This window comes from Topomyia yanbarensis, chromosome 2 (assembly GCF_030247195.1).
Source record: "Topomyia yanbarensis strain Yona2022 chromosome 2, ASM3024719v1, whole genome shotgun sequence".
NCBI lineage: Eukaryota > Metazoa > Arthropoda > Insecta > Diptera > Culicidae > Topomyia > Topomyia yanbarensis.
Genome location: NC_080671.1, coordinates 172,363,729 through 172,385,902, shown reverse-complemented (window position 1 = coordinate 172,385,902; position 22,174 = coordinate 172,363,729). Strand labels below are relative to the sequence as shown.

The 22,174-nt window shown below is 36.0% G+C and overlaps 1 protein-coding gene across 2 annotated transcripts in view; it reads right to left on the bottom strand.

Moving 5' to 3' along the window:
• Positions 1–22,174, bottom strand: part of LOC131682127 (protein madd-4) — a 789,972-nt gene that overhangs the window by 66,424 nt on the left and 701,374 nt on the right. For both annotated transcript variants that reach the window (XM_058963362.1, XM_058963363.1), the window contains exons 7-9: positions 5,444–5,588; positions 4,963–5,092; positions 4,667–4,865 (exon numbers count right to left, since the gene is read on the bottom strand). In XM_058963362.1, the coding sequence (XP_058819345.1) occupies positions 4,667–4,865; positions 4,963–5,092; positions 5,444–5,588 (474 nt within the window). The remainder of the gene's footprint in view (positions 1–4,666; positions 4,866–4,962; positions 5,093–5,443; positions 5,589–22,174) is intronic.

Sequence of the window (22,174 nt, the reverse complement as noted above, 5' to 3'; positions counted from 1 at the left end):
ATTGATACGCTTCTAATCAAGCTCTTTGCATCGTTTTTGCTTTATTCGCCATGTGATTCCTTTTATTAGTAAATCTCTACTATGCTCTATCTATACTCATATAGGTACAAACGTAATAACGCTCGTGGCCTTTGCGATAACACAAACCTGGTCATAAACGCGACCATGCAAATACAATCATCTACACGTCACGTCCGGGAGTTTAACCTCGGTCCTAGCAGTCTAGACTAATGCCTTCAGATGAACCAATCAAAAAAATGACGCTAATATTCACTAGACAACACGTTCCATGGTGACATGATCTGGAACTGTAGTGATATGGAGAAACTGACTCTCTTCTACCATCTGTACCATACACTAAAAAATAAGCATCATATTCACGGTCCGCGCGCGATCATTCAAGAATACACGTGACATGATTATAAAATCGAAATTATATACGCGCAGTCACGTGACACGTGACAAACACGTTAATATACAAATGCTTCAGCCCTTTGTGACCATCCACGGCACCTACACCCGCGATCTCGCAAAAATAACATCCCGGTGATGAGATGAACGTCTCAGCGCTTTTCAAACGCGATCTCAAGCGTAAACCTCACAACTCTCGCGCTTGCACGATTATGAATCGGTAACTTCCGGAAGTTTCTATCCTTGGTATCAGCAGACTAGATCCATGCCTTCAATTGTACCAATTAAAAAAAGAAAGCTTTCATATCCACTGGACAACACGTTCCATGGCGACATGACCGGGAACTCTACTGATATGGGGTAACTCACTCCCTGTCAGAATGTGAATCGTACACCAAAAACTAAACATAAGAATGAAGGTCCGCGTGACCATCCAAGAACGCACGCGAATATATGAATAGCTACACGGTAATAAGGTGAACATTTTAGCACTTACGAAGTTTCAAATTCAGTATCAAACGTGAACCTACAAACGTCCGTGTTCGCGCAATCAAGAATCGGTCACGCACGGAAACCATTACCCTCCGTCTTAGCAATTTAAGTCAATACATTCAGTAGGACCAATTAAAAAATAAAGCTCATATCCACTAGACAACACCTTCCATGGCGACATGACCGAGAACTTTTTTCTAGCATCAAAGCCGTACACCAAAAATTAAGTATTAGATTCACGATCCGCGCACGATCATCCAAGAACACACGCGAATATGCGAAAGGCACAAGGCTATAAAATAAAACTTATACACGCGAAATTACATACAAATTAGCACACGCGACATACAAACGCACACGCGATTGAACACGTTAACGTACAAATGCTCGAGCCGTTTGCGATGATACACACAATCGCGAAGTCTCTACCCCCGCTCATATCTGAACCGTACAATGAATATGACATTCAGAATCACGGCCCACTGCAATTGGCCTAAAGCAGTGTTTTAGTGGGCGCCATTGCCTGTCTCGTCTTAATTTGGTATGTGAGAATATATGCAAAATCGGCACTAGGAACAATTAATTTAGAAAAAGTTGCATAAAAATATTAAGGTGTAAAGAATTACAATGGCGAAGACTGAAAATTTGCCTGATTTTGCAGTGAAAAAATATTTAAATGTAAAGTTATGTGTTGTTTCTCGTTCTCACATATGCCTAGGATAGGATATTTTCAAACATTTTTCGGCTTCGAAATTAAATAACTTTTTCCCCTAGTCTCCAATGAATACGCAACATTCAATCAAACTGTTCGAAGTGAAACAAGCTACGCGTTCTTAAGATTTGAAGTAGACTGAGTAACACCGCTTGTTATTGAATGTTGAATTTTTATTTCCATTTGAATACTCTTGTGAGTTAATTGGAGTTTTGGGAAAAAGTTCCCATTTGGTATATGGTTTGCCGAGCCAGTTAGCACTTGAATTGGCAGTGCTCCGAAATAGGTCAAAATGTTCTATATGTTCCTTCGAAGTAGAACGCGCAGATGCCGCCCCATTGAAAACGTACTCCCATTACAGGGGTTTGTTTCTACTACCGCTGTGCGTGCTTCAACAGTTTGACCGACAGGAGGCTACTTCTGGAACATTTTAGAATCTACTATTAGAACGTGAGTAAATTACGCACAAAATTTGATGAGCTATTTATTCATCGCTGCTTCAGATATCGATCATGATATTATGTTCTGACCGCAACGTGATTGAGTGAACAAATAAACTCGCTCCAATTATTCGGTTCCAGGTACACTGTTGACGGTAATGATCGCGATCCTAACAATGCAGGCAAAAAGTGGTGGTGGTGTGCTCATAGCAGGCTTTTACCAATTCTTGTCCAAACATAAAACTGACACTCACAAGCTTGACCAACTCTGATCGCGCCACTAAATAATGTCTGTGTGGCAGTATGAATTCCTCCGATTCCGTAAGTGATGCAGATGCTATTCAGAAGCACATAGACTCTGCACCTTATACGCACGTTCTATTCTCTCTGAATCTACTTTTTCGTTGGTGGGTACGCCTTACTGGACGTAATGTCGGTACATACGGCAAATGTGACGAAATCGAATCCCGGACCACTTGTTATAAACGAAGAAGCTTTAATGAACTGCGCCGTTTCAGAAGCACTTGAGCTGTCAGTTGCCTTTGACGCATATCATTTTCCTCTCCTAATAAAGCAAGTTTGCTTCCAGTTGGTTTTTCTAAATTTTTCGAAGACTAAATTCTCCAGACTTGAAAACCTACTGCAGGCAATCGACTAGGAGCTTTTGTTGAATCTCGCGATCGATGTGAATGTTGTTGTAAAAAAACTTTCCCTGGCCTGGATACAGCTTTTCAGAATGCATGTCTCTGCACCCCGTCCAAGACCGACACCGACTTCATCGAACCGTCAGATACGTAAACTAAAAAGACTGCGACTAGCTGCGCTTCGGCATTACACCAGACGACGAAATCTAATACAAAAAGGGATACACTATAGCCAGCCACAGACATATAAACGATTTTACTACTTAATTCACGCAGCATAAACCTATTCCAACCTGAAACGAAGTCCTTCCAGTAATTTTTTCACAAATTAAGCGACGAGCACTGAAACTGGCATCTGCAACTTTTTCGTGAAACGCTGAGTTTGAAAAAGATTTGGTGAACTCAACATAAACGGATTGTGGTGATGTCTCTCGTAATACAGTGAAGAGCCGATTTTATCAGCCCCCGACTTTGTTAGCCCCCGATTTTGTCAGCTTTTTGACCTGATTTTGTCAGCCTCATATGAAAATCCGTTTGATGAGCTCTAGCAGACAAACCAAAACCAAATTCGAGTAAATCCTTTCTTGAGCATATTTTTCTTATCTTAGATATTCAAAATATGTAAAAAATGTAAAAATAAAAACTTTTTTTTTAATTTTGCTGTGTCAGACCCCCTTTACGGAAATTTCAAGGGTTTCGTTCTATTAAAAAGAAAGAAAAATATATGTTCCAATTTTGTCAATGTTCCCGTTTTATCGGTCTAAAATTCACCAAGGGGCTGATAAAAACGAGCCTTCACTGTATAATCAAATACATATCGGCGGATCAACATGGCTTTTTTTACAGGCAGATCAACCTATCCAGGCCAATTTACGTTATACTGCATTAATACATCGAAGATGGATCTTAGGTAGATACTGCATATACTTATTTCAAAGCTGTAGACCACTCTCTCACAAATGACGTTTGCTATTTTGTATCCCAGGGTAACTAGTGATCTCAAACTATTTCTCATTGTGTCGCCAATAAAGGATTGTATTGAACTACGACATTCAGATGCTTTCTGCAATTGTTGTTATCGCAACTTGCTGGTTCTTAACAAGTCCAAGTGCTCTATAATATCTTGTATGTACAGTGGCGGATGCAGGGGGAGGGTCATGGCGATCCCGTTACCCCCCCGAATATTTTCAACTTCTTGAGAAATTTTGAATTAGTTTCAATTTTATATTAGTTGTAAACTTAAAATTAGTTCAAATCAAATTTGACCACCAAAACTGATTTACATTAAATGTGATTTTGACGCTTAACGTATTGTACAATGTTCATTCCAAAATCAAAATTTCGGACCCATCCCGAATTTTTTTTCTGGATCCACTCCTGTGTATGTAGAAAAAATGTATACTATGGAGCCACAACATTGCCGGGCAATTGCTAGAGGTAGAGAGAATGTCAGTTATCAGAAACCTTGGTGCGACTGACATTCAGAAATCATAGGTAAAGAGAAAGATCGGTTTCATTATTAAGTTCACCAAAAAATGAGCTGCGTAAAAGGCAACCGATTTACCAACTACGCTATGCGCGGCCTCTTTGATTTTTCTGTTTCTAATGATTCTTTCAAGAATTGACTTAGAAAATTGACTTAGTTTATAAGCTTGACTTAAAATATTTTTGTGATGTTTTTGTAAATCTGTGTAGTGTGTAAATATGTTAATTTTCAATGAGAGTCAGGTGTGAAAAAAAGTGTGAAAACATGAATAGAATCTTAGAAAGTGTTCTACACATCTAATAACAACAACAGCATTTCATGTAGACCAACGCGGGTCATATGAAAAATGAGAGAATAAGTAAATAAATACATATATGTTATTCCCTTATTTCCATGCAGAATTATTGGTATGTTGATTCGAATCATCTGTTTGAATTGAGTGAAGCTGAAATGCTCTTCTCGCCTCGCTATCTGTACCTACCCCACTCCATTCGCCGCTGATCCATTTAGGACACTCTTGGGCATTGCAGGCTTCCTGGCTTTTAGGCCGGACACCCCGGCATGCCTCGTCCGGGACTTTATTCTTTGCACCATTGCTCTCCTCGGCGCAGACCACCACTCGTTCCCTGATGCCGCCGCCGCATGATTTTGAACATGGCCGCCACTCATCCGTAACCCACCTGTTGGGAATGAAACAAAACAAATTTAAAACGATGTTACTGTAATTGGGCTGCACACCTAGTTTGGTGGAATTCAATTGCTGGTGAAGTTTCTTACTTTGGTGGACACAGGTGAGTATTGCACTGGACTACAGTCGGTTCCGGTCGGGAGGATGCGTTACACAGTGACTCCTCTACGTCGACACCAGTCACGCGATTCCGGCAGGTAGGCATGGCCATTTTGTATCCTGTCGTGGGTGGGAGGCAAGGGAAATAAAAGTTTATTTAATTTTGGATAGTCTATTTTATAGAATGGTTAATTCGAAATCGAACAATGTACCATTGCTGTACGTTTTTCACAAGTTTCATTTAACATTTTACAAAACTGTATAGTAAAACATTCGTTTCTGATTCTGGTGCTGAGTGCCTTGAACATTCAGTGTGGCACTTCTATTTTTAAAGTTTTCACGTTTGAACAATGGTTCACGAGAATGCTTTCAATGCGATGACAATGACATATCTGAGCGGGACATTGTTGAATTCGAGTGCGCTGTTCGTGGAATCAACCGGCAGCACAACAGATATCGAAATTCACTTACCGCCTCCGCAGGTGACTGAGCAGTGTGACATCGGTGCTATCTCCCACTGATACAGCGGCTGGCTGCAGGATGTGCCGTCCCCGCCGCATACACCGCACACGTCGATCTTCTTGGTTGAGCCGATTTTGAGGTCGCAGCCGACGCGCTGTTTGAAAGGGAACATGAATAATGGAGTTTGTAAAATGGTTTCCACTGTTTTGTTTTTTGCCTTTCCTATAGTAACGTGCGGTGTTCCGAGTTCGATTAATTTATTTATTGCCACCGCAGTACCTGGTGAAGGACGAAAGCGGCTTAGCTTATATAAGTCTACCGCGTAATGGAGATGAAGGACGTCACATTTGACTAAATAAGATCGATTCATTTTTATTAAAGTATGCCGTCAAATATTCTAATATGCACAGTGTACTAAGATCTGTTTTATGGCATTTTAGTTTGTTACATTCCACTTGCACTCATTCAAATGTAATATGTAATACAGGGTCAACCGATTGATGATTCGGTAGTTAGTAACAGTTTTAACAATATACACGTGAACGCGAGGTCTTAATGAAATGCACGTAGCACAGATTTTCTATAATTTTTTCGTCTTTGTTTATTTGTAGTGAAATGCACGTGCACTTCACTATTTAACAAAAGATACTGATAGTTCGACTACTACTTGTAATCATCAGTGTTTATATCAGTATATACTAAGCTGACGAACCGTGCGGAATTTGGGAGGACAGTACGGATTTTTGGTCGTGTTTCCGGAAAAAATACTTGTACGGAATTTGTACGGAATTTCAACCTCAGTGTATGTGGAAGTACTCCCGGGACAACAAAAATCTTCCACAAATGGAAACAGACTAAATAACGTTGCAAACTATGCAATAAAAATTGGACTAAACTGTTTTGCGCGTTAAGGGCACAAGACCTAATTTTAATTAAGTTTTGTTTTGTTTTTTTTTGTGTTTCGAATTCATCTCGTCAGTAACTAGCACCATCTGGGTGTCTAGTAAGACGATGTATCCAAACTAGTACCCAAATTAGCGCTAGTTATACACAAAAAATTCCAAACAGTTCACACGACATATGTGAACGCCTAAAGCCACATGTCCCGGGAAGCAAATATAGCTCTGGTTTGCTGACGAGAAAGCGAAGACGAACTCCTTGTCTTTTGGTTCAAGAAACCAAACGCCTGGTATTATGCAATAAAAATTGGACTAAACCGTTTTGCGCGTTAAGGGCACAAGACCTAATTTTAATTAAGTTTTTTTTGTGTTTCGAATTCATCTCGTCAGTAACTAGCACCATCTGGGTGTCTAGTTAGACGATGTATCCAAACTAGTACCCAAATTAGCACTAGTTAGACACAAAAAATTAAAGGGTTGTGTACAGGACACGACCACGGTGACATTAAAAATATAGCTTTTTTATCTATCACACATATCGACACACGTTCTTGTTCACTCGCCTGTTTTCATATGTTACAATTTGCTATATACCCTCCCCATTAAAACATAATTTATTGAAGGTCTTTTAACGGTAATCTATTAATTAATAAAGTATCTCACTAGGTGATTGGCATTATTTGGCTGATCCATCTAGTAAAAATAGGTTGGTCTGTCCAGAAAATATATTCTAAAGAAAAGTTCCATATTGAGAGCTGTGATGAGGAAACCCACGCCCGCCAACGGAAATATACAGATTCTCCATAAAATATGAAATTTCATTTTCCATTTAAATTTTCAATAATGTACTAATGAACTTAAGTAAACAATCTTAAGTGTAAATATTTCTTGATCGATTAGTGGTGGAAAAATGAAATTATTTGATAAATTACATTGTTATGCAACGTTCGCACTACCAGTTAAAACGTGTTTTTATGCTATCTTGGTGACATTTTTCTTGTTGCTAATTATTAAAACGTGTTATAACTCTGTAGTGTAAACATTGTATTATTAAACCAATTCTGCAGCGTTTTATGTTATATAGGTGTTTTATGTGGTAATAGGACTGACATAATTATATCTTCAGTACAGCGGTTTGTTTCATAATTTAAAACAGATTTATTTTAAAATTTAAATTAGTGTACCCAACCGTATTTGTTGTATACCTTAAAACGCAATTAGAACTGTTTTAAATACATAGGGTAGGACAGATATTCTGACTGGTTTAACTGGGAAAACAATTTTAAGTCCAGTAACGCTTAAGACATGGCTTGAATTTGAATCGAAAAAGAACACCCGCTTCAACTGCTGCTGGGACGGTAAGTTCTGTTTTCAAATTTTCCGTTGTGTGCAGTACGAAACAAAAGTGTTTGAAATTAGAAAACAAAAAGTTCTGCTGGGAATGTGATTGTTTCCGATGCAATTACACTCAGATTTTTCACGCAGGGGATGCAGGCCGTGTAAATGAAAACCGCGTAAATTAAAAAAAAAGCGTGCATGAAAACCGCGTAAATTTCAAAATCCGCGTAAAAACCTGAGTGTACTCTCCTATATAAAATACTACGCTGCTGAACAGTGCAATAACTACAGAAGCACGTTGTCAGATGCCTTACTGATAAAAAAACATATAACCGAAATATGAAACATGAAAACCAATTGGCTCTTTACCCTACGCATGCATAAAAATAAATATATTTTTTTCAAACGTAACACTCTTAAGCAGCACACACCGTATTGAATTAAATCCAAACCACCCCGCCCACCCACTTTGCAAATCATTCTGTGACACCATGCTGGTACCCGACAAATCCGCACACGGCCACCGCTGCCGAAAATGCATAGCGTCTACCGCTTATTGTAGTGCCCAGACGCTGCAGCCATGATCTTACCCGTTCGACATAAGAACAAAAACTGATTCAAACGGGTACGCGTTACCTCTATTTATAAACTAACCGTATATGGTTTAGTCACTTAGGTGCGAGTGTGTGCAAATGCCAACGTTACCGAAAATCGATAGCGCTTATTGCATCGCCCGGAGACGACGTTGCTCGTGTGGGATAAGAGCAACAACTGCACAGTGGTCCAGATCGCTAATTTAGGAGGAATTTTTACTTTCTGACAAACCTGTATAATTTAGCCGTATCATGTCTTAGGATGAATTTGTGTACTTTAGAAGATGCTTCTTTTTATTGGAATAGTTATTAGGGTGGTTCTAATTTATCTAAAATACGAAAATAAACTTTTTACTGATGAAAGATAGAGCTCCACAGTCTTCCACAAAGTTGTAAAGTAACTTATTTTGAATAAATTTGTTGAACATATTAAAGCTCTATCTCTTTTAGTTTTTGTTATACAAGAAATTTAAAAAAAAAGATTAGGGTGTTCCTGAAAAAAAACGTTTTTTTAGTATAACTTTCGTATCTTTTACTTTTTGTTAACACAACCTTTGAACAGCTTATTGAAAACTTCAAGCCGAGTATTTTTCTCCAAGACACCGAAGGTCTAACTTTTTTCTTTAAAAAGTTATGGACACTTTTCGTTAAAAAAATAGCCTATTTCAAGGCTCAATATCGCTGATGCGGGCACCTAAAATTGAATTCTGTTTCCACCACATGAAAGACCATACTTATTAGTATATTTGAGCAAAAATTGGCGAATACGATATTTTTTTAAAATTTGCAATTTAGATTTAAAGTTTGTAGTTTTGCAGGTTCAACGCATTAAAGCATTTACACACATATCGTTGTATTATGAAAAAAGCCACTTTCAAATATCATTCTCTCATCGCAGCAAACTTTGCATAAGTGAAACGACTGTCAAAAAAGGTTTCTGATTTTATTCGTTTTAAATAAAACTAGTAAATCCATATTTATTAGTCGAAGAGAGTTGGCGAATTTGCTTATTGCTGGTAAAAAGACAGATGAACTGCTTAAGTTCATTACAAGTAGTAATCCAAATGTAAAATTGAGACTTGTTAATGTTCGTAAGAAATTTTATATTTTGTTAAAACAACCTTTGAACAGCTTTTAGAAAACTTCAATCCACGTTTTTTCATAACTCTGAAAGTCTAACTTTATACTTTCAAAAGTTATGGAAACTTTTCGCTCATAAATAGCCCTTTTTCAAATGTCATTATCTCTGATTGGGGCAAATAAAAGTAAGTTCGGATTGAACCATAGAAAAGAACATACTTTTAAGTATATTTGAGCAAAAATTGGAAAATATTATTTTTTTTAAGCATGTAATTTTAAATTTACTAACCAAAGTTTTAAATTTTATCGCATAGCGACATAAAAGAAATTGCCTAAAGCCTTTGTATTTCCTTTTCTGTTTTGCTTACATATCAACAATACTGAATGTGTTCATTAAAAATAATTTGGCTATGACAACAATTACAAGCATTATTCAACATAACATGCTGCCAGTAGGTATGTGCAGTGAAGAAGTTCAAGAAACCAGGAATAAAAGTATTCGCAGATTCTGAGAATTCCACGCACGCAAATTCGATCGACTCGTCAATCTTGATGACGTTTTCAAGAGACTTCTTGTTTCATCAGATCCTATAATTTCTCTTAAATGTAAACGTCGAATTCAACGAGCACCGCTGGATATACCTGAAAATGCAATGCATCTACTTTTGAATTAATTGGCATTGAATAAATTCTCCTTATATAAATCATAAATTGTTGTCATAGCCAAATTATTTTTAATGAACACATTCAGTATTGTTGATATGTAAGCAAAACAGAAAAGGAAATACAAAGGCTTTAGGCAATTTCTTTTATGTCGCTATGCGATAAAATTTAAAACTTTGGTTAGTAAATTTAAAATTACATGCTTAAAAAAAATAATATTTTCCAATTTTTGCTCAAATATACTTAAAAGTATGTTCTTTTCTATGGTTCAATCCGAACTTACTTTTATTTGCCCCAATCTGAGATAATGACATTTGAAAAAGGGCTATTTATGAGCGAAAAGTTTCCATAACTTTTGAAAGTATAAAGTTAGACTTTCAGAGTTATGAAAAAACGTGGATTGAAGTTTTCTAAAAGCTGTTCAAAGGTTGTTTTAACAAAATATAAAATTTCTTTCGAACATTAACAAGTCTCAATTTTACATTTGGATTACTACTTGTAATGAACTTAAGCAGTTCATCTGTCTTTTTACCAGCAATAAGCAAATTCGCCAACTCTCTTCGACTAATATCCATATTTACTAGTTTTATTTAAAACGAATAAAATCAGAAACCTTTTTTGACAGTCGTTTCACTTATGCAAAGCTTGCTGCGATGAGAGAATGATATTTGAAAGTGGCTTTTTTCATAATACAACGATATGTGTGTAAATGCTTTAATGCGTTGAACCTGCAAAACTACAAACTTTAAATCTAAATTGCAAATTTTAAAAAAATATCGTATTCGCCAATTTTTGCTCAAATATACTAATAAGTATGGTCTTTCATGTGGTGGAAACAGAATTCAATTTTAGGTGCCCGCATCAGCGATATTGAGCCTTGAAATAGGCTATTTTTTAACGAAAAGTGTCCATAACTTTTTAAAGAAAAAAGTTAGACCTTCGGTGTCTTGGAGAAAAATACTCGGCTTGAAGTTTTCAATAAGCTGTTCAAAGGTTGTGTTAACAAAAAGTAAAAGATACGAAAGTTATACTAAAAAAACGTTTTTTTCAGGAACACCCTAATCTTTTTTTTTAAATTTCTTGTATAACAAAAACTAAAAGAGATAGAGCTTTAATATGTTCAACAAATTTATTCAAAATAAGTTACTTTACAACTTTGTGGAAGACTGTGGAGCTCTATCTTTCATCAGTAAAAAGTTTATTTTCGTATTTTAGATAAATTAGAACCACCCTAATAACTATTCCAATAAAAAGAAGCATCTTCTAAAGTACACAAATTCATCCTAAGACATGATACGGCTAAATTATACAGGTTTGTCAGAAAGTAAAAATTCCTCCTAAATTAGCGATCTGGACCACTGTGAACTGATTTAAACGGACATGCGTTGCTTCTATTTATGACTTTTCGTGTTTCATTGAGCAACTAAGCTGCCCTCTTTTGACGGCTGTGTCTGAGAAATCTGCCTCACGAATGGTATTTTTCCCGTTTTATGTGAACTTTTTAATTTTACCAATTTCCAAAAGTCTACTTTTATTGGGGAGATATTAAATTATTACCAATATTTAAGTTAGGTGTTTCTGAATCGGTTGATGTATGAATGATTAAAATCCATCTAGTAATATTGGAGTTATAAGCGTGCAAACCTTACATAGTTTCGTTACATGGGAGATAGTTTAGATTTTAGAATGACACCTAGCCCCAGATAGTGCAGTAAGACATTTTTAATGTCAAAAATTCCAAACAGTTCACACGACATATGTGAACGCCTAAAGCCACATGTCCCGAGTGATGTCCCGGGAAGCAAATATAGCTCTGGTTTGCTGACGAGAAAGCGAAGACGAATACTTGTCTTTTGGTTCAAGAAACCAAACGCCTGGTATTATGCAATAAAAAAAATTGGACTAAACCGTTTTGCGCGTTAAGTTCTCCAGGTTCCAAAAATGCAACTTTGTTAGCAAAAGGAAACTAATGAATGAAAGTACTAAAAATCGATTTTTGTAAACTTTTTTATGAACTTTGGGACTAAATAAACTTTACGATTTCTTCTAATATAAATAAAAAAAGTACTTTTATGTATCCCGCCATCCGTCTCGATTAGTTGTTTAAACCGTTCTGCCAAGTTGGGTCGCATTTCTAAATTCAATGTCTACCTTCCGCCAAGTCGTTCTATCTAAGTCGAAATACAATTAACCCGATTAATTTCCGTTAGGAAAAAATAGCCCGACGTACATATTTGGTTCAACTTAATTCGTCTCCTATTTTTAAAATTTTCGGGACCATATTATTACCGCTTATTTGACTGTATTCTGTAGTTCTGAGACATAATGCAATTAAAATCTGCAGTGAATTCTGGAACTCTTTCAAATTTTTCATTTACATAGATTAATAGGTTTTTCTTTTAATTTCATTTGAAAAGTTGAAACGAAAATTTCAACGTACTCGAAGAACATTTGATACAGAAAAGAGGTTGTTAAGTACAATATGGTATTTAATTTTACGTTACATTTTCAGTCAGATAAACTGATCGGGCAGCTTGAAACACATTTGAAACATGATAAGCATAAATGCTAACTGCGTGGACATGTATTTTTATATTCAGTAATAAATTTCTTCTTGTGCAAAGAAGCAACTTTTTTGACTATAATGTTGTGCACTCAGTGCACTGCGCGGCTTCAGGAGCGTTTATAAAATTATGGCATAATAGAAATTGTGTTATATATCAGGCTCGTTTGTATCAACGAGAGTCACAGATTATAATCTTCTGATCAAGAAACTGTCCATATTTACCGCTACAAGTATTGTACTATTTCAGTTATTGGGATGATTTTATTTTATATGGATATTTCTTTTGCCATGGCTTCTGGAAAATTACTAGACAACACGACTTAACCGGGAACTCTTATTCAAAAATACACGTAAATATGCGAATAGCCACGGTCGTAAAAAATAATTTATACAAGCGAGTTACATACACGCTAGCACACGCAACAAGCACATTAACATACAAACGCTTGAGTCCATCGCGATCATTCACGTATACCTACGCTTACGATCTTGCAACCAGGATAACACGCCGGTGACTAAGTAAAAGTTTTAGCACTTATAAATTTACAAACGTGGTCTCAAGAATGACCCTACAAACGCTCGTGTTCGCGCAATCATGAATTGATTACGTCCGGAAGTTTTTCCTCTCGGCCCTAGCAGCCTAGGTCCATGCCTTCAGTTGGACCAATCAGAAATAAATGACGGTCATATCCCCTAGACAACACGTTCCATGGCGACATGACCGGGAACTCTAGTGATAGATCATTTTCTTCTAGCATCTGAACCATACACATTTAAAATGAAGTATTAGATTCCCGGTCCGCGCGATCATCTATGAACTCACGCGAATATGTGAATGGAGGCCCGATTTTTAAATCGAATTTATACATGCGAAGTGACACGCTAGCACACGCGACATACAAACGTTCATGCGACATATAAACATTCACGTGACAAACAAACGCCCACACGGTCGAGCACGATTACATTCAAACGCCCGATCGCTTCGCGATGGTACACAAAGACGAACATACAATCGCGATTGTGCACGCACAACCACGCCCAAGATTTCGCAAACACAAGAACACCCCAATGATTTAGTGAACCCTACAGCACTTCCAATCCGAATAACGCGGTTTCAAGCGCACACAAATAAACGCTGACTCCCATGCGATTGGACTTAAGCAGTCACTTCCCGTCTCGCCTGCAATTGTAATAAGTGATTCTCTCGAAAAAGTAAGAAAGAAAATAAAATTTAAAATATCTGAGAGAATCGTATTCTGTAATAAAAGTTTTGTTTTTGTCTGCCGGCGATACAACCACATTAAATATGTTTCCATTCTCTTCAGACCTTCGTTTCCAAAGAATGAAAGTTTTTAAAATATGAGTTTTTATTGTAGTTTTAGTTTTTAATTAGAAATTTAATTTTTTATTGAAAAGTCCACGTTTATTTTTTTGCGAAGAAGCGATTATTGACTGCAACTTTTTCTCGGAGTGTTTTTCTGTACAAAATACAGATCTCTACCAACCTTTTTTTGAAAATAATGCCTACAAAAACTCTGAGGTACTTTTAAATTATTGCTCTTGAATCTAAATGCTTTGCTTTGCCGTGCAAAATGCTCAGATCCCATGCTGGTAAAATGTCTAATGTTTCATCTGTATCGAAGATGGTCGTTCGCGATTTTAAAGTTTTTTTAGTGAATCTTGGAGGAATTGTAGAATCTGTAGGGCAGTGCCGATTTGAACACCAGTCCCTGTATCCAAGATATTTTCTACTTCAGTTCGAATCAACGAAACGAACGAAAAAAGTTATTTTATATCCAGCTTGCATTGTCAGAAGAACAAAGGAAACTGTAACTTCAATTCTTGTCGACGTGGAACTCTGGTCAAAGAAAGTGACTTCGAGTCTTTTCGTATTAGCCCGAATTTTTTTGAATATTTACATACAGGCGTCATAGCTTAGGCGAGAAAAAATTAAGGAAAAGTTCAACAAATACGTAATAAACTTCCGAACCATTAGTCACACTAAAACGAAATGTTCAGACGACCGAAAGTACATTAATTTACCTTTAATTTAACATAATATTCTTTCATATCGTTAAGCTACAATCGAAGATTTTATTAAACGTACTTTTTATTTTGAAGGTAAAATTCATTTTTTTACTGAAACTCGAAAATTTTTTTGCTGTGATTTTTTTAGATTTCATTTTCGGATTCAGCATACGATTTTACCTTAAAAATATCCACCAGTCAATTTCAATGCACAATCCCGATCAGAAGAGCATAACAAAACAATAACACTATTATAACTATGGTTGATATTTATAACAACTGGAGTTATATTCAGATAACGGAATTGAAAGCGGATTGCGGACAGTTTTCTATATTATCAATATTATAACATAATCTATTATGAGACCATCAATTTATGAATTGAACGTTTGTTACTAGGTCACTGTCATTAGATGATTATATCTAATAGAGTTCTCTCACAGAATACCTATATACTTTTGGAAAAAAATTATATCCCATTTAGTTTTAACTTTGATAAAATCATATCAAATTTTGTTACAATTTTGTTATAATTAGCCAGGTTTTTGTTCTATTTTTTGTTATTTTAACAACTAACCAGCCGGATTTATAACAGGTTCTGTTTCAAAATATTTTTGAAATAAATAACTCCAGGTGTTATAAATCAGTTATGCCCTTCTGATCGGGAAGTCTTGAATACCGCCGCATGATCCCCAAATGTTTGCCAACTTTGTGACGGTTGTTCAGACAATAACGGCAACAGCAAAACCGCAGAAACTGTGTGCAATAACTCCCAATCAACAGCCAGGGTTTTCAATTAGGTCGAAAATTCCAAAGAGGACGAAACCACATCTGTGATTTGTAATGGTCAGAAGAAAGAAAGAAGACCCAACCGACGAATTTCGCGTCAACTCGAACAAATGTTGGCAGCACCCTCTCAGATTTTAATGAAACATTCTGTACTTGAAAACTTTGTCACAAAAAGCCAAATTTTTTTTTCCAAAAATGATTTTTTGAAAAGGTCCAAACTTTTTTTTATCAATTTTTTTCAAATGGCTATAGTCTAAAAATGACAAATCCTACATAAAAATGTTGTAGGAGTGGTTTTCACAAAATTAGTCAAATTTTCGAAAAAAATGTTGAAAAAATTCTTCACTGACTCCTACACTGAAAAAAATCGATTTTAAAAATTTACAGTCGATTTATAAAAAAAACCTATTTTAATCCACCTAGCGGTGCAATTGTGCCTTTCTCAATTATGAATCACGAGAATGTGTGCGTTGTTTATATTCATTAAAAGAGTTCGAGTTCTAAAATTTTGAAAAAAAAAACAGCCACGGTAATATATTGAACTGAAAAAAGGTGCGAAATCGGCAAAGTCCCAAAAAGTCGATTTTTACAAAACAAATTTTTTTCGAGATAACATAAAATCTCGACGTTTCATGCATTTTAAAGATGTTTGGCATCAAAAATACGAATTCGATTTCTGAAATTTCATGGGGTCCCCCCTTTGAAAAAAAAATTTGAGTTCTGGCTTATATGGGAATTTCATATGTGACCGGACGATTTAGTCTATATTTCCGGACCCATATAAGCGATCCGTACGAAATTTTATAGACATCTGTGGGGATATTATAGCTATCATTTGGAACTAAGTTTGTGAAAATCGGCCCAACCATTTCAGGGAAACTGATGTGAGTTCGTAAATTTTGAAAGATGGCCGCTTTTCCCGGGCACTTCCGGAATCGTCTATGGTGGTCAATGTAGTCAACGAAAGTTTGGTTGGCCGTCGGTAACCTAGAACAGCAAATTTAAGTTGTTTGAGAGACATTTTAGCGAAATTTTTACCTTTTTTGCTTTCATCGGAGTATCGGTTTGAATCACAATTTGCTATGTGATCGCACGCCACAACCTGTAACTCCGGAACCGGAAGTCGGATCGGGATGAAATTAAATAGCCATTTACGGGGACGCAATACCTTTCATTTGAGGCCAAGTTTAGTCGAATCGGTCTAGCCATCTCCGAGAAACCGATGTGACTGTTATTCTGAATTTAGATACTTCCGCCGGGGCTTCCGGAACCGAGGATGGTGGCCAATGTGGCCAAATAAACTTTGAATGGATGTTAGTGACCTAATACTACAAATCGAAGCAGTTGTGGTCATATTTTGGAAAATTTTTCACCTTTATACATTCATTGCAGAATTTATTAAAATCGACATTTTCTGCGTGTTCGTACTTATCACCCTGTAATTCCGGAACCGGAAGTCGGATCCATTAGAAATTCAATAGCAGCCTATGGGAATGTTGCACCTTTCATTTGAGACTAAGTTTGTCAAAATCGGTTCAGCCATCTCTGAGAAAAATGAGTGACATTTTTGGTCACATACACACACACATACACACACACATACATACATACACACATACATACACACACACAGACATTTGCCGAACTCGACGAACTGAATCGAATGGTATATGTCACTCGGCCCTCCGGGCCTCCGTTAAAAAGTCGGTTTTCAGAGCAATTGCAATACCTTTCTATTGAGAAAGGCAAAAACATTTTTGATTTGGATGAAATTTGGTTCCAAGATAGATAATTATGTTCCCTACCTACCGCCAAAATTCATGTTGGGCACGTTTTGAGGAAAAAAAAAGTCATTCGAAAAAAACTTTTCCTTGTCCAAACTGATCTTTTTTCTTAAAAAGATCAGTTTGAAAAAGTTGTTACCCCCTTAATAAAAATTTACTTAGTTGCTAAATTAGACAATATCTTCTCACAAACTGAGTTTTATTGGATTCTGAGATGATAATGACTTTCATTGGTTTAGTTTTCGATAAAAATACACTGAACAAAAAAAATCCAGTTTGGACAAGGAAAAGTTTTTTTCAAATAACTTTTTTTCCTCAAAAGTGCCCAACATGAATTTTTGACGGTAGGTAGGGAACATAATTATCTATCTTGGAACCAAATTTCATCCAAATCAAAAATGTTTTTTTTGTAAATCGAATTTAAATTTTTAAAATCGATTCATCAAATCAAAATCAGTGTAGAATTTTTTCAATATTTTTATTCGAAAATTTGACTAATTTTGTGAAAACCCCTCGTACAACATATTTTTTGTAAGATTTGTCATTTTTAGACTATAGCCATTTGAAAAAAAAATGGTAAAAAAAGTTTTCAAAAGACAGTCTAAATCATTTTTGGAAAAACAAAATATGCATAAATACGCACTGCTAACTAAAAAACAAATGTGCATGCAGGAAACCGATCAGAACACTAACACAGAAACTCTGACGTATAGTTTCTGTGTTCCATCACTTACATTGAATTCTGAAAATATTTCGATTACAGAAGTTTTAACATTAGGGTCATTTGCCCCTTTTTCGGGGTAGAAAAATCTCTTTAAAAAAACAAGCCCTATGTGTGTGGTTGGGAATCAAACCAATCGATTTACCAACTACGATTTACCAACAAGAGAATTTAAAGTTCAGACAAACTGCTTAGAAAACTTGTAAGCTGCTATTATGACATCATACGATTGGAAAATTTGCTCAAAAGGAGAATATCTTTTGTATGAACTCTTGATTGCTTGGGATCACTCAGCGTAAAGTACGTTTAAAGTTAGCGAATGCTTTGCAAAGACAGTTTTAGGAAAATACCTCTCTCAGCAGGTCAAGTTTTACTCTTCACTCTACAACAGAGAAGCATAAACATGCATTTAATTGCATAAATTTACTTTGACTTGCTAGTGATTTGAAAAGAAATCCAAATATAATCCACATTCGTTGCTTGATTTTTTACAATTTTCATTATTCTAATTTGATAAATAAACTGCAATTAAGACAGAAAATCCAAATGTGTCCAACAAAATTTTAGTTATCAAAGGATTTGGAATACATATATTCCAAAGCTGTCAGTTCTCATGGTAAAGCGGGACGACTCTTCTGTTGCAATGAGACATGTTGGTAGATTTGAGCAATTCGTAGTAACTTTGCCTAAGTTTGACTGCCATCAGCAGAAGATAAACGTTAGTCCGGAAGATTTGAAGCCTGTTCCTAATGATTTTATTACTTCTTGTTTTCCGATCTGTATATTTACAATCCTTGCTCTCACTTGAGAAATATGGCTCTAAATTTTCATAACTTTCCCTATTAAGTAATTACCAGCTAATTTAATGTTGTTAAAAAGAAAAAAAAATGAAGTTAGAAGTTACATTTATAGAAAAAAATTGTTTCTGGAACATCTGAGGAACGACGTTCATTAGCCGATCAGTTCAGCAGTCACATGACTATCCGATAACACACGAGGAAACTAATTCAATAGGGAGTGTCGCTTATTGCTCACACTGGTTATATGTTGGAACAGTGTAGTGAGCTGAGAGCCGATAAAAAGACGATCATGACAAGGGCGTATAAGGCTTGAGAATTATGGACTAGCATGTTAGAGGCAGTATAAAAATCGACACGAAGTGATCCATGGAATGGTTGGACGGTCTCATATGGCTTATCTAGAAACTCGATAATTATCGAGACATAACGCGCCTCAATATCGCCTATAAGCTACTCTTCCATGTTCTCTTTAGCAAACAACGCAAATTGACTGAATATTTTATCAGTGATTACCACGGCGGGTTACGAGAAGACAAACGACGGACCATTGCCTTACAACAATACTATTTGCGGGCTGGTCATCAGATTAAAATACAAATTGAATCACGCAGATGCACTCGAAAATACGATACGATACAGTGTACGAAGAAACGAAACCATAATCACATGCTTCTTGGCTTCATGGAAGACTTCGGAATTGGCGATCGGTCGAAGATGACTAAATATATATTCTGCCAAACTACTATTAAATATTTACTACTAAATACTAACAAGATGAACAAATGAAAATGGAAAATAGTTCTGAAGCATGAACAACGTGCTGTACGGATTATACATGCACGCTTACATGAGTATAATAGATAACCTGCAAGGCGTTGTCTACTTTTGGGCAACATGTTGCTCTCACTGGAGGTCTGGAAAGTGGTTCCCTGGAAATCTCTAATGCATTCGACCATGGTTCGCATCAAATACCCGGATTGTTCGGTCGCTATAAAAAGCTCTGGTTTACGAAAATAATTGATTTCTTTCTTAACTATGTTTTCTAAATGTATTTTAGACCACTCACAAACACCGAAAATTATTATTAATTTTTTCTTACAGAAAGACGATTTTTTGTTTGATTGCAGAGGTTTTAACCTTAGGGCCATCGCCTCTTTTTTGGGTTAGAAAAATCTCTTTAAAAAAATTTAACCCTATGTGCAGGGTTGGTAAACGAATCCGAGTGAGCTGCGTACAATGGAATCGATTTACCAACTACGCTATGCCCACCCCCAAAACACGATTTACTTTTTTCTCCTTCATTCTCAGAGTTGCTCAGAAGTTGTTCAGAAGTTTTCGTTTGTCTTCATTTTTTATAAAATCCATTACAGTTTCACCCAATACTATAGATAGATTTTCTTTATGAATTGAAAAAGTAATTTCTTTTGTTGAAAATCTCGGTCAGAATTCACTTATTATGCAGAAAAATAGACAAAAAATTAAATTTAAAAAAATTAAAAGTGAAATAAAAATTGTTTTCAAACCTAAAGCCTGCAGTTGAAAAATGTATCACAAATACTAGAAATCCATTGACCGATAGCAAAGGCCATCCATATTTGTTTAATGCACTATCATTTACATAATCAGTGGGCCATAATCCATTACCAAATCCTGGTGAGATACAAAGAGAAGTAATATATTTCGTAAATATTTTGACCTGATTACGCAGTCGGATTTTTTTTTATATTTTTCCACCTTTCGAATTCAGTTCATAGTACTTTTTATTTATTTTATTTATTTTTTGTTTCTTTGTTCAGTTGTAAAACTTTTCATTGAAACATTCTTGAGTTTTGGAAAATTTAATTGGTCCTACAACAACTGAAGCAAGGTAATTTTATAGCAGGCGACCTGTTAAAAATGAAATGGCTCGTATGTTGAGATCCACTCTGATTTTTTAACAAAAGTTTCACAACATGATTCTAAAAATTTACAAAAAATACAAGTTGGAAACATTTGAAGCTCTACGAATGTAGAATCGTTATGCGTCTTCTTTTCCGGTACAGTGCTCTGTGTAGTCGGTTCTAGAAGCTCTTGACTGCCATTTGCTTACAATGTCTTGAAAGCTCGTGCGAAAATTTTAAAAAAGGTTATGTTTTCATAAATTAGCACGCATTAGAAAAAAGAGATTCAATTCTGCATAAAAGAAATGAAAACCCGAGTATGATGATCGCAATAATCACAACTCTATATGTGCAGTACAAACAAATTTCAAGTAATGCTTGTCTGCTGCCTTGAAGGTGCCATCGTGTCGTCGAAGCGATACCGGAAACTACGTCAGAACTTCATGAAGACTTTTAAATCTAATCCAGGACTTTCGGGTATGGAAGTGTAAAGTTTTATTCTAGTATAGGGCTATCATGCAATCGAACTGGACCGTAAAGCAAAACATTATGGCCAAAATCGCTGGTCTGAAAGAGGTATGATCAGGATCTGAACAAATTCAATAAATTCATCTGAAGGGATGATTAAACGTGTGTCAAATTTGACTTTAAACAGCTTCCGGTATAGAAGATTTATGTTGTCAAAGATCTCAGAAGTATACAATTGTTGTTGCAGACAAGTTTGCTGGAAAAAGTGTAAGATCTGGCAGTAAATTTGCTGTGATGGCCGTAAGACTCCGATTTTCATCACAACCAACAATATGAACCGAGTTATACATTAACGATTGTCTGAAAACCGCCAAGTGGTTAAGTAGGTCTTACCGAGGCCCTCCCAAGTCTTTGCCAGATTTGGCGAGTAGCTACTACAGTAAGAATGCGCAATAACGGTACCGAGATAATGACCACAACGTCCTTGAGAATGGGATGAACTCCCTAATCTGCTCGAAGTATACAGGAAATGCACCCAATCCAAACCTACAATTCTATAAATATTTACAATAGAAACATCGCTAAGGATGCTATTTCAATGACCAGATAGTAAAAAAAAGTAACCGGCGATGTTGATCAGCAGCTTGCGCAGAAATTTAAGGCAGGTAACAAGCCAATAGTTCAAATTTTCATTCGAGAGGAATAAAAACCTCAAAAACCCACAATATCTACAATAGATGCATATAATTTTCTTCTAATAACGTTTTATGCTAAACCATACTTCCAATGAAGCGATGCGTAGCGGTTTCAAATTAGCTTTACTTTTTGCATGATGCATAAGTCAAATGATACTAACATATTTTTAAAAAGTTTTCAGTCAGCTTATACGAAAACACAATTTTAATTATTCGTAAACAATTTTCATGCATCAATAGTTCTCGACTGAGTGCATATAATGAGAGTAACGACACTGTCAAAATTGGAACAATGATTATTCGTTTGGAATATCATTGACAGATAATCATGACAGTTGTCTTCATTCTCCTTACATACACTCTGGTTTTCGAGTTATCTTGAATTGAAAAACCGATTTAATCCACCTAGCAGTGAGATGAGACATTTCTTACA